General features: G+C 43.2%; 1 protein-coding gene across 1 annotated transcript in view; it reads left to right on the top strand.

The window, feature by feature from the left end:
- The first annotated feature begins 2,502 nt into the window (after positions 1–2,502).
- Positions 2,503–12,938, top strand: part of GPM6A (glycoprotein M6A) — a 250,738-nt gene continuing 240,302 nt past the window's right edge. Inside the window, exon 1 of the mRNA XM_060136627.1 lies at positions 2,503–2,585. Within this exon, the coding sequence (XP_059992610.1) occupies positions 2,582–2,585 (4 nt within the window). The 5' untranslated portion in view covers positions 2,503–2,581. The remainder of the gene's footprint in view (positions 2,586–12,938) is intronic.

Here is a 12,938-nt window from a genome sequence, read left to right as displayed (position 1 = left end):
CCACTGATGGTGTTCCTTCCTTTTCATTCTACATTCTCCCAAGATGAATCAAAACTGTGGCGATGTTGGAATGACATCTGACAGAGCCAGAAAAGGCTCACGCAAACTCCAGTCACTCTGTGCCTAGGTCAGACCCCTGAAGTTTGCAATAGAATGTGGAATGAAACGCCTCCACCCATCTCAGGATTTAGCTAAATCCTCAATTTTGAGTTCGGTGGTGGATTAGAACCTCCATATTCTAAAAGAGAAGTGCTAGTCTCATCCGCACAGGACTTGTGGAGAGGTGGCCCAGGCAGTGGGGTTGGAGAAGAAGGACGAGTGGGGAGATGGTTTGGAGGCAGAATCAATCGTAGGGACTGATGGACAATTAGGTGAGAGGAATGAGAAAACAGACATACTGGAGAATTGGCGTTATGAATAGAATATATTGAGGCAATGAGTTAATTGAATTCCCATATAAAATTATGTAATTTATTAAAGCTCAGGTGAAACAATGGCTTCTTTGTATCTGAGATCCAGAATATCGATGCCCATTTGTATGGTCACTGTAAGGGAGATTACTTAAACGTTAAATTTCGACACATTAATTTATAATCAGCCCAAAGAGAGACAGCATCAAGATCTTGATTATTACATAGCAGTATATAATGAGATCTCTCTCTATTGTATTTCAGAATTCCTACTGGGAGTATCTAAAATATTTATGAATTATTCTTAATATTGGAAGATGATACCACCATCTTTCTCGAGCATGTGGCTATCCACATAACTATTGGGAGATAGTGTGGTGAACTGATTAAACTCACGGACTCTGGAGCATTTCTGCTTGGGTTTGAATCTCACGTTTCTGTTTATTATCTATATGAATTTGGGTAAGTGATTTATTTCTTTGTGGCTCAGTTTCCTTATCAGTAGAGTGGGAATAACTGTATCTCCCTTATAAGTTTCTTGTGAAAACTATATGCGTTAACATAAAGCCTTTAGAACAGTGCCTGACACAATAAACCACAATTTATAATTATTACTTCGTATTTCAGAATCATGGTATAATTCCACTGGAAAAAGAATAGTTCTAATTTTAGAATTATAATATCTTGAAATAGAGCCTCAGGAAATAAGAAGTAAGTTGTCTGTGGTGATCCAAAAGCTGTACTTATGAATTAATCTCCAAACATTCATCATTTATCTTTCTTGGACCCAGGTGTAAGTATTATGCTTTGCTGCAATCACGGCTCACGTTCGTCAGTTTCCAGAACGGTGATGCCTTTCTCAATGGTACGTTGAACCCTTTTAACTTTTATCGACTACTTCCCTTCCCCACCCACAAGAATAACTTTCTATTTCCGTTTAACTGAAAGGCATTCACGGCATCCTTCCAGGAGTGTGCCTCCTCCGTTACGTGAGAAATAGCTGTGCAAACGTTTCTGTGCCGTTTTAATGATATGCTCAGCATTTCTTCATGTTTTTCTGCCAAACGTGCTCTGAATTATTTTTCGTACCGTGTCTTCTCCATTATTTAGCAGTGTTCCTCAAGGTTGGTAACCATGCACTTCACTTCATTCTTCTGCTTGGTCATGGCATAGATCTGTATACTTTAGGGTGTGTCCTGTACGAAAAAGGAGCTTGCGATACTTTGGGGACTGACTTACTGAAATAACTTCTCCACTATGAATCCTGAAAGAACTAGGCCAATAGCCCAAGGAATTATATAATTTTTTTTTTTTTTTTAGCTTGAAGGGACCTTAGAGATCACTTTTTCCAGATCTTTCATGTTACAAATTAAGAAACTGAGTCCCGGTATGTTAGTAGTAGAGCCAGAATCACAACCGATTCCTCCCACCTGGCAAGCCCAGCGCTTTTTCAGCACTACCTACTGCTTCTTGCACTGAGTCATTTATTTTCCAGGTGACTTCTGCATATGATGATGATGATGATGATGATGATGTGTGTGTGTGTGTGTGTGTGTGTGTGTGTGTGTCTTTTAGGACTTTATAGCTTTACCAGGTTACAGAAACAAATTTATTCAACAGAGAAGAAAGAAGAGAGACATAAATTCAAGGGAGAATTTTCTCTTCCTATTGCCTTAATGTTGTTGTTAAGGGAAAAACTGGAATACTGAAAACAAGAGAAGATTTTAGGGAATGTAGAAATCATCCCATCAAACTCTTCTGGAAGAATCTTTCCTGGTCTCCACATTGGGGATGATTATCTCGTCTACCCGGTTGTCCGTGGGGCGCTGAGACGGTGCGGGTGTGTAATGTGTGTTTAACGTATGGGGGGCGGGGAAGGGCGTTTGCACGTGGCTCGCCCGGGCCTGAGCAGGGAGGGGAGGGGGCCCGTGGAGGGGGGCGCGGCGGGAACCGCGAGGCCACAGCCAGTCACCCGCGGCGCAGGTGGGAAGAGGGAGGGGTCTGCGCGGCAGCCGCGGAGCCGGGAGCCCCGGGAGCCGGCGAGGCTGGGAGGGGCGAGGCCGTCACTCGCAGCGGCGCGCGGAGCAGGGGAGGCGCGCGGAGCCCTTGGCCCCGGGCTGCGCCGGCCGCTTGCGCTCCGGAGGGGCCGCAGCGAAGGCGGACGCGGCGCCATGGGTGAGTGAGGCTCGGCCTCGGGGGCGGGTGTGGCGGGAAGAAAGTGGGTGTCGGTCGGCCCCGGACTGCGTCCCTCCTCGCCTCCCCCGTCCGTCTGTGGACTTTTCCCGGGCGCCGGGGGAGGGGCGCGGCCCGGGGGTCGCAGCGCGTGAGCGGCCCGGGGTCGGATAAGGAGAGTCGGGGGGCGGGGTGGCTGTCCCCACGTGTGCCACGTTTCAGTGTGCGGTTCGGCAAGTTGAGACGGGGCTCGAGGAGTGGCGACGTCGTGCACTTTCCATTCGCCCAGGTTTGCGTGCGGGAAGGCGCTGGGACGAGGCGAGTTGGGGACCCTTTCCAGCCCGCGCCTCAGCGGGCCGCCACCGCGGCACAAAAGGCTTGACGTGGAGGCTGAAGGCCAACCTGCCTCCAGCAGAGCTGGGCCGGTGGCGAGGGACGCGGGCTGTCCGTCCCGGCCCGGGTCCCCGGGCGCTGGGGCGCGCGCCGCTCCGCTCAAGTTTCTAGACGGGGTCCGCCCGCTTCAGAGCTGAGCGGCTGCGGCTGCAACGGCCCGGGGAATGTGGGTGGGCGGAGGGGGACCGGGTGTGAACCCGTCGGACCGAGCGGAGCCCGAGGAGGCGGCGTCCCACGAGAAGGCTTGGGAGCCGAGCAGGGCGCGGGGTCCGGAGAGCAGGCGTCACGCGCCCTGCAGAGGCGGCGCGGCCCGGCCGTGCCGCCGCTCACGGTTACGGATCAGCGACCCACCGGCAGCCCGGCTGGCTAGTCGACGCCAGCGTTCTCGTTTCTTCGCGTCGGAGCGCGTTACGCCCCTCCCCCGGCCTCTCGCTTGTCCTTTGTTGTCAGGGATTTCTTCCAGGGTACAGGAGGCCTTTGGGATTGACGTGCTCGGGTGGAAATTCCTAAGTTCCCACAGGCTCGAGGGTTAGGGGACGCTTTGACTGCTAATCGGTGCAGTTCATAGACGCTGGCCAACTTGGAAGAAGGGAAAGAAGAGAGAGCCGAGGACATTTTTGCCTGTGAATGTTAATTGTGGTCAAGACATGTATAGTCTCTTGCGTGATTCTGGAGAAGTTTTAGAAAGACCCATTTTTAGGGCCTTTGAATAAAATAGTGTTGCAGATGATCTGCAGGAAGAACTGTCTTTAAAAGTTTTCTGAAACGGAAGGAATATTTTCAAGTTAAAAAGGAAAGATAAAACATTTTCCCAAGTATGGCAGAATGAGTTTCAGGCTCTTCCTTCCTTCTTTCCTTCCTTCCTCCCTCCCTCTCCCTCCCTCCCTCCCTCTCTCCCTTCTTTCTTGCCTTTCTTTCTAAATACAGGGGCATATAAACTCTTGTTAGACTAGCACATAGAGGGAAAAAGCTCTCATAAATGGAAAACCAAAGTAATTGACTTACATAACCCATTCATTTTACTAAAAACTTTTAAGATGCTATTTGGATCCAACATAAAATCTCTAGAAAGAATGACATTTTTGCCTTGTAACCGTAAGCTTGAGTGGACTATCCATCAAGGGGTAAAGTACACATAATTTTGCAGTTAATTATTTCTCTAGGTTGCATTTCCAAACTATAATGAAAACAGTTGGTCTTGGCTTTTACCTCAATGTCCTCGGATAAATTACACACGATCCCAGGTTACAGGAGAGTGTTCTCCGGGACAGGGGGTGGAGTCAGCACCTGAGCTCTTCTGCTAATCCTGAGCTTGAAGACTTCTCTGTCCTACCTGTAAACGGACAGATACCTAAAATTTGTCTCTTCCTTTTTCTGCCGGGAGTGGACTACCTTTTCCTACTGTAATCAAGGTCACTAAAAACTCGTGTAGGGGTCAGATGGCTAGTAGGAGAGAGTGGGTAGAGGAAGCAGGTGAGAACCCAGAGGTCAGGGAAGTAGAGAAAGGAACAAGTGGGTGGCTCTAGGGTGAGAGCATGAGGCCAGCACTCAGGACAGTGACCCAGACACGCGGTCCACAAATAGGAAAGCCAAGGAAGGAGCCGAGGGGGGCCGATGAGAGAAAGAAGGAAGGAAATCTGTCCAGAAACTAGAGAGAAAACACTTGGTCACTTAAGGTCATCTCTCTCTTCTTCTTTTCATTTACTTGTGAAAAACACATTACTTAGAACTTCTTTTATTTAGAGGTAGTAGGGGGGTGAGGGTTTAGCATTGGAGTCCAAATTGCTAGGATAAAGGGGAAAGCAGTGTAGCAGAATGCCTGACTATGCCAGCAAGCTGAATCCATCTTTTTCTGGTGTCATGACAACTGAAATTTATCATTTGAAAAAAGGAAGATGGTGCTATGGGAGTGAATATAGCAATCAATTCTTGCTTGACTCAGAAGAAGAAATCCATACTCTAGCATCGTGGAAGAATGAGAGTAATTGGTTAATCAAATATTCTGAATAATTGATAGTTATTTATAATGCACAAGGCTAATCCTCAAAAAAAAGAAGTTATTTGCGAAGTAGGCAAATTGAGATTTTGGGATCCCTTGCTTCCTTCCTTTCATGTATTTTCTTTCCTCAGTGATGCCTTCAGCTAATCTAGGTATGCAACAGGCTTTCCCTCTGTACCTAAATTTTGCTCTCGAGAAAGGATGTGATGAAGCATTTCATACTGAAAAAATGCAGGACTGACTCCTTGCTAAGAATATTTATATTTTAGCTGCAAGGTTAACTTTAACCCACATGATCTCTAATTATGTAATTCCAGGCTCCAGTGTGAGATGGGTGGGGGGATATTTTATATTTCTCCTCTAACCACATCACTTACGTAGTTCTTTGTTTTATCTAAAAGGTGATGTTGGACATTATTTAGTTCATTATTTAGATATTATCATGGAAAGTTTCATGGAGGGAGTGGTATTGAACCTGGTGGTATTTGGATGGATGTGAAGGATTCGGGAAGAGGTGTTCTAGATAGAATAATGGGCCCCTAACCCAAAGCAGGAAGGAATTTGGGGGAGCGGAGCAGTAAGACATGGACCTGGATGGGACTTGATTTTGGAGAGCCTTCAAAAGCAACCAGAGGAATTTAGAATTTATGTAAGAGGAAATAGAGAATCATGGAATGTTCTTGAGCAAAGAAGAATTGTAATGAACTTAGTGTTTAAGGAAGATAAATTGAGCAATGTTGTTTAAGACACAGGATAAATTGGAGAGGACAGAACCAGTTGTCACAGTAATCCTGAAATGATATGGTACATGTCTAGTTCAGTCCTAGTGGAAGAGTGGCGATAGTGGAAATGGAGGGGAAAAAAGATAGATGAATGATATTTCTAATGAAAAGTCTATAAAATTAGGAAATTAATAAAGAAGAGAATGAATAAGAGGTATTTTCTGGAGATTTGAAACCTTGAGGATTGGGGATATAGTAGGTCCCTTGATAGATTATTTAAAGGATAAAACAGATGGTTTCTTTTCTGGATGCTTTGGACAGAAGATTAATTTCATTTTTGAAGTGTTAGTTCAAAGATGATGGCTAGACATCTAAAGACGCATGTTAGTAGATTGGAAACATACAGTGAGAAATTAATCAGAGGGCAAGAGCAAGAAGGAAAAGAAAAGTTAGAAGGTCACCAATCTTTGTTTTGGTGAGAGGTAAATCCACATAATATATGAATTATCTGTTCGGAGGCAGGAGTATAGGGAGGTGGGTTGAGGGAAGGGGAAGGAGGATAAGCACTGTTTGCTGGAAGAGAAACATCAACTACATAATGTGTATCAAAGCCCTAAAATTAGAACAGTGAAATGTGACATCTTTAACATTCCGTGTTAGATCTAGGGGTCCGGAAATTTTGACAAGAGGAGAACATCAGACAGAAATATTTTGCTGTCATTCAATTTCAGTAAAAATGGACTTAGTTAAGGATCTGTAAAATTATTTGCAAACTTAGGCCAAGAATAGTGAGACATGGTATTGTCTTGAACTCACACTTCGTTTTTTCAGGAAAATATGACCCCTAGAGGCAGTTGTCAACAAGGTACAGAGAGCCAAGATACGAAGTAGGAGAAGCAAATGATGATCTTTGGGTGGATTATGCAAATCCTGGGGATCCTGTTTCCTCTTTTGTTTGATGAGAGGTTGGGCATGATTCTGTACATTTATGTAGCTCAGCTCTTGATTCAGTAAGACTTAGAGGAAAAAACATGGAAAAAGATAAGCTCGAGCTATTTCCATTAAACAAATCAAGAACATGTTAAAGATGCTAGACTACTGGGCAAAACTTTTTAAGGGTCAATTGGCCTCTAGTACGTTATATTCCCTAGAAAATTATAAACGTCTGATAGTCTGAACCTGAGCAGAGAAAGATGAATATTCTGGTTATCTTCACTGCATAATAACTGTCTCCATAACTAGTTAATTAAAACAACAGTTTGTTACTATCTCTCATGGCTCTGTGGACTGACTGCTGAGCGGTTCTCATTTGAGGTCTCCTGCCTTGCAGTTGTGTACCTGCTGGGGGTTCAGGCATCTGAAGACTTGATTGGGCTGGTCGTCTAACGTAGCTCCCACCTGTAGCTGACAGCATGCTGGCTGTTGGCTGGGACTTCAGGTGGGGTTGCCTCCAAGTGGCTTGGACTTTTCACAACATGGTGACTGGGTTCCAAGAGGGAACAGCCCTAGAAAAGTGTTCCAAGAAAAAATCCGGCAGAAGCTGCAAGGCCTCTTATAACCTAGAGCATCTTAGGTCCCCATACGTCACTTCAGCTGTATTCTCATGGTCACAAAAATCATTCAGGACAGTCAAATTCAAGAGGAGGGGCATTAGACCCCCTTCCTCCTGATTCCAGGAGAGAAGGAGGGAAGGAACTGAGGTAGGCAGCTGCTTGATCTCGTTCCTAGAAGAGATGTAAGTGTGTTTCACCTTAGAGACATCCTCAGGTTTGCAACTGAAAATCTGATACAAGTTCTCTGAAACACATATGGTAAAGCATTGAAACTTTAGTTAGAACTATGAAGAAGTCCAGATAGTCACACTAAAGTTTCACAGTGAAACATTTGAGTGGAAATTCATGCCTGGGTGGAAATGTGTTAGTAAGATGCCGGGATAAGCTCTACTCAGAATAATTTCAAATACGATCAACTAATATTTCTTATTTTAATTTAAATTTGAAGTTTCTAAGGCTATTGTAAATTACTGTTTCTTTTACTTAAATTTGAGTTTATGTTATAAATTGGAAGGTAGGTCAATTAGCATAAATCCTTTATTCAATATCCTCTTGTCACAATAAACTAAATGTTTTGTAGTGAACTAACTGTTCAGAAGCTTGCTTTATTTTTCAAAAACGTGTTAACTGTACAAAATACGTAATTGGAATTGGTATGGTGCAACTAAAAGTAAGTGTAGTCTTAACTGTACTTACTTTTTGAAAGATACGTTTCTAAATTAAACATGTAAGATTGTTTATTAAATCTTGAAATGTAAATCTCATTTTATTATTTTTAACGGGAAAGAGTCAGAGCTGTCATTTATGATACAAAAATATAGGTCTTTCTCCTAGACAGTCGAAAAACAAAGAAAAATTAGGGTAAATGAGATGGGTTTAAAGTCAGGGACGGAATTAGTTTCAACCTAGAAACTTAGAGGGCTTAAAAAAGAATTAGATTCTGTTTCAACCTGACTGATTTGAGGTCATTCTATTTTCAACTGTTTGACAAGAGGTGAGGAAACGAGGGTAGATGATATGAAGCCACATACTTCGTGCACAGTAGTCATGATGTGGCAGACACACAAAGCCCACATCTCAACAAGAAATAAAGGCCTGACCTATATAACCAGTGGAACCGGAATAATGCCTGAGGAGTTCAGAAGGCACTATGGCATGGAGTTAAATTCTTCTTTAGTTTGTTAAGATGACCTGTCAGAATAGTCACTCACTACCTCCTCTACAAGGTACGAGATCTACCCAAACTGTATAATGATAGCACAATAAATATCTCTTGCTGTTTCTGTAAGACTTCTTTTTCTAGAACCTCCACGTTTATTGTCTAAATAGAATAACTTAGAGAATACGTTCAGTACTAATTGCTGGGTCCCACTGCCAAGCTTCAAATTCAGAAGGTTTGGGCTTGACCGGTGGGCCTTCAGTTCTAACGTGGTTCAGCCAGTGTTGAGGATGAAGCCTAGGACACGCTTCGGAAATTGGCTCTTCCAGAAAGCCGCTGTCCCCCATCAAGCTGGCTGAGCGCCTTGACAGCTGCTACTCATCACTTGTGTCCTGTCGAGACTTAACCTGATGAAGTCTCTGTCTAGTTGCCCTTTCCTTCCTTACCAGTCACTTCTTAGCCTTAGGATGGGGTGATGCTCTCCAGAGTTTACTGAAACTCTCCCTCTGAAAATTACTAATGATTTCCCGCCTCATGGTTCCAAGGGTAACTTCTGTGCACATAACTCCCGAAGCCGTGTCCCTGGGCTCCAGTGTCGGCTGTCTCCCCCCAGCCGTCCCCCTAGTGCGTCAGCCTCCACGCCTGCAAAACGGAGTTCCTCCTGCCGGGATCTGACTGGTTCCCTCTTCTCTTCCTTTGCCCTCTTCCTCCTCTTTCTTTTTCTTGATGACTCGAATAGACCTGGCCTTGTTGAGCAAACGTCATTAGCCCTCTGGCCGTCCACACTCTCTTGTCCCGTGTCACTGCAGTTGCTTTCCGCCAGCCCCTCACCCGCTCCAGCCTGGACCTTAGTGGTCTTTTCAGTGCCAGTTACTTCCCCGCTTTGGTCTCCTCCTAATCACCCCCATGTGATGATCAAGACACCCCACTCAAGCACAGCTCTTAATCGTGTTGCTGTCCTCCCCAACTTCATTTCCTGCTATTAGCGCTCATGCATTTTATCCCTTAACCGAAAGAAACTACACATTAATTTCATCTACTCACCCTCAGCCTTTTCTTACCTCCAACTATTTGATCATGCTCGTTTTTATTACTCTGTGGCACGTCCTTTATTTCCCAGTGGAAATGCAAAACTATTCTCAGCTTAAATATATTTCCTGCATGAAAAATGTCCACTATCTGCCCAGCTTAGTGTTTTCCAAAGCGTGGGATATATGCTAGTGAAATGCAAAGTATTTTTTTTAAATGTTCGACAAATGAGTTATGATAATGCTTCTTTTTATTTTTTAATATCTATTTATTTCTTTGGTTGTGCCGGGTCTTAGTTGCGGCAGGCGGGCTCCTTAGTTGTGGCATACAAACTCTTAATTGCGGCATGCATGTGGGATCTAGTTCCCTGAGCAGGGATCGAACCTGGGCCCCCTGCACTGGAAGCGCAGAGTTTGAACCACTGCGCCACCAGGGAAGTCCCCGGTACTTTTATTTTATATATTTCACAAATACTTCTACACTATTTAATATGTGCCATGCACTATTTACAGTGCTTTATAAGTACTTAGTAGTTTAATCTTCCAAACAATCCTATGATGTGTGTTATTATCATCATCTTCATTTTCACACAGAGAGGTTTAAATAATTTACTCAAGGTAACCTAACTAGTAAACAGTCAGGAGGGATTCTGAACTGAGACCCTCTGGCTCCAGAGGCTCTATCGTACACCACCTTTCCATTTTCGGTGGTTCAAGGACATGGCATTAAATAAAGTTGAATGTTACAGTGATAAAGTTATGCTCTTCTCAATATTCTTTCAATTCTTTTGATTAAGTCAAAAAGAAATCCTAATTTAGTGTTATTGGTTATATTCATTTCACAGCAATTACCTTAACAGATCTCCCTTTACATAATACAGGCATCCAGGTTTAAATAAACTGAGAGGTAAAATGGTACTCAAGTCAAAAAAAGGTCGGATACTTAAAGAGTATCAATGATATTTCAGAGAGTTCCCCTTTTTAATAAAGAGAGGGCAGGACCTAGACTTTGAGCCTTTGGTAATCGTTGTTTTTAAAATAAGAAATACTGACTTTCTATTTAAGGTAGAGATTTAAAGTTTCATTTAAAATATATTGTAGTAAAAATGTAAATTGTGTTTTAAAATACCAAGTAAAGGAGAATAATGATGATACTTAAATATGGGACAAACCATATACCTGGAGGCAATTTTGGTCTGTAGAAGTAGTTAAAATATAAGTATTTCAGGAAATTTTTATCCTAATTTATCCACTAATTAGCCACGGAACTTGGGCGCTTTTGTCACTCAATTTATAATTGGTGGGGCTTCAATTTATAATTGGTGGGGATAAAACCAACAATATTTATCTTACAGGGATGCTTCTAGAAAAAAAGATGGGTATTTGAAAAAACTTTGAATGTAATGCTGAGTAAAGTATTCTATTTTTACACATTGCTAGGAGAATCTGGTATGGTAAAAACCATGACTATGGGGCACAAGTGCCTGGAATTTGGTAAGCACTGCATCTAATGAAAGTCTGCCTTTTCTGTGCACTCTCAGTGCCTTACTTCTGCATCTGTGACGCTTAATTGTGAATGTGTATTTTCTCCCCCATTATTTGAGGTCACGTCCAGATTCTGAAGACGGCACCTTCCAGTTAATTGGCATAAACACAGCAAACACTCTCACCCTTAAGCTGTTTGTCTACTGTTTACCTCACTAACTTAGTAGAAAGTTACAGAAATACAGCATTTGACTCTTACTGATGAAAACTGTATTTAGAATTAGTCATGGCAGGAGACAGGAAAGGCAGAACTGTGGAATGACAGGGTTAGGGCTGTGGTCCTGGGAGGGTTTCAGCACCGGGCCAAAGGCCCCAATGAGATGGGAAACATGAAGGCAAACAGCCCTAGAAGAATCCTCTGAAAACAGACGAGACAGAGTTAGTTCGACTGCAGGAGAGTCCAAGGAGGACAGCGTTTTGAGAAACCAGGAACCTGCCTCATCTAGCCCAACAGAAGGAAGAATAGAGGGATGACATTCCTTTTGCATCGACGGATTTTTCGTTGATATAAGCCCATTGAAGTTACAGTACTTTTAATAAAGGGGTGAAGATACAAACCTGCTCTCATGGAGCAGATTTCAAGGACTAAAAAGAAGAGAGAGGACGGAAGGAAGAAGGGGGAAGAGGAAGGAGAGAGGGAGAAAGAAAGGATTTGGGTGGATCCAGGGTCAAAAGAAGATTTTTATCAGGTAGAAAAGAACTGCAAGAATTCCTTCATATTTTAAGAAAAGGGGAGTGACCTCAGGGAGAGGCATAAACCACTGATGCCTTGGAATGTCAGGATCCCTGGGCAACGTAGTACAGAGCGATTAATCACAGGAACTATTTGGTATTACTTAAACAGGGTTTTTAAAGTAAAAAATTATATATATTTTGTCTATAAAAATGATGCCATTTGAGGATTTTTTTTAAACTTTATTTATTTTTGGCTGCATTGGGTCTTCATTGCTGCGCACGGGCTTTCTTTAGTTGCGGTGAGCGGGGGCTACTCTTCGTTGTGGTGCGCGGGCTTCTCCTTGCGGTGGCTTCTCTTGTTGCAGAGCATGGACTCTAGGTGCGCGGGCTTCAGTAGGTGTGGCTTGCAGGCTCGGTAGTTGTGGCTTGCAGGCTCTAGATGCATGGGCTCAGTAGTTGTGGCGCACGGGCTTAGTTGCTCCGCGGCATGTGGGATCTTCCCGGACCAGGGCTTGAACCCGTGTCCCCTGCATTGGCAGGTGCATTCTTAACCACTGTGCCACCAGGGAAGCCCAGGATTTTTTTTTTTTTTATGAAAGACCATGCTTCTTGATTGTTTTAAATTGTGTTATAATAAGTCCAGTAAAGATGATGTAACTTGCCTGTTTTGACAAACATATTGTGTTTATTCTCATATTTCATTTATAGAGGATGTTTATACCTTTAATACTAAGAATATACAGATAAATTTATGATCTATTTCAAACAGTTAAACGAAGCAACAGAGATGAAGCTTAATGTGGTTAAATATTCCCTAGAGCAGAAATCTGCTGATTTCTGTGTGGTTCTTGTCCCAGCTCTGCTGTTATCCATCTGTGTTCCCTTTTTCCTCAGGTACAAATGAAGGATTTGGCTTAAGTGGCCCATAGGATTCCATTCAGCTCTAAATGCCCATAAGCTGATAAACAAGCAAAAAATAAATACAACATATCCATGAGGGTAGTTTCATTGCAGTGGTTCTCAAACGGCAAGCAGATCTGTCCTTCTTACTCATTTCTTTGTGGCTTCAACCTAGACTTTGTAACAAAGAAGACTCTTGAGGCTTCAGCCACAAGATTTTGGTAGTTTTCTTTCTTCATGGCCGTACGTATATGTTTTTATACTTACCAAGTGAGGATAAAGGAACAGCTGAAACAAAATAAAACACCAGGCATATGTATTTCCAGAAATCACCTCAGGCTTCGTTAGGCTACATTGCTCACATAGAATTCATTATATATCA

This window comes from Lagenorhynchus albirostris, chromosome 21, assembly GCF_949774975.1.
Source record: "Lagenorhynchus albirostris chromosome 21, mLagAlb1.1, whole genome shotgun sequence".
Lineage (NCBI taxonomy): Eukaryota > Metazoa > Chordata > Mammalia > Artiodactyla > Delphinidae > Lagenorhynchus > Lagenorhynchus albirostris.
Note: the sequence above shows the minus strand (reverse complement) of the source record. Positions and strands in the feature narration are given on the sequence as shown.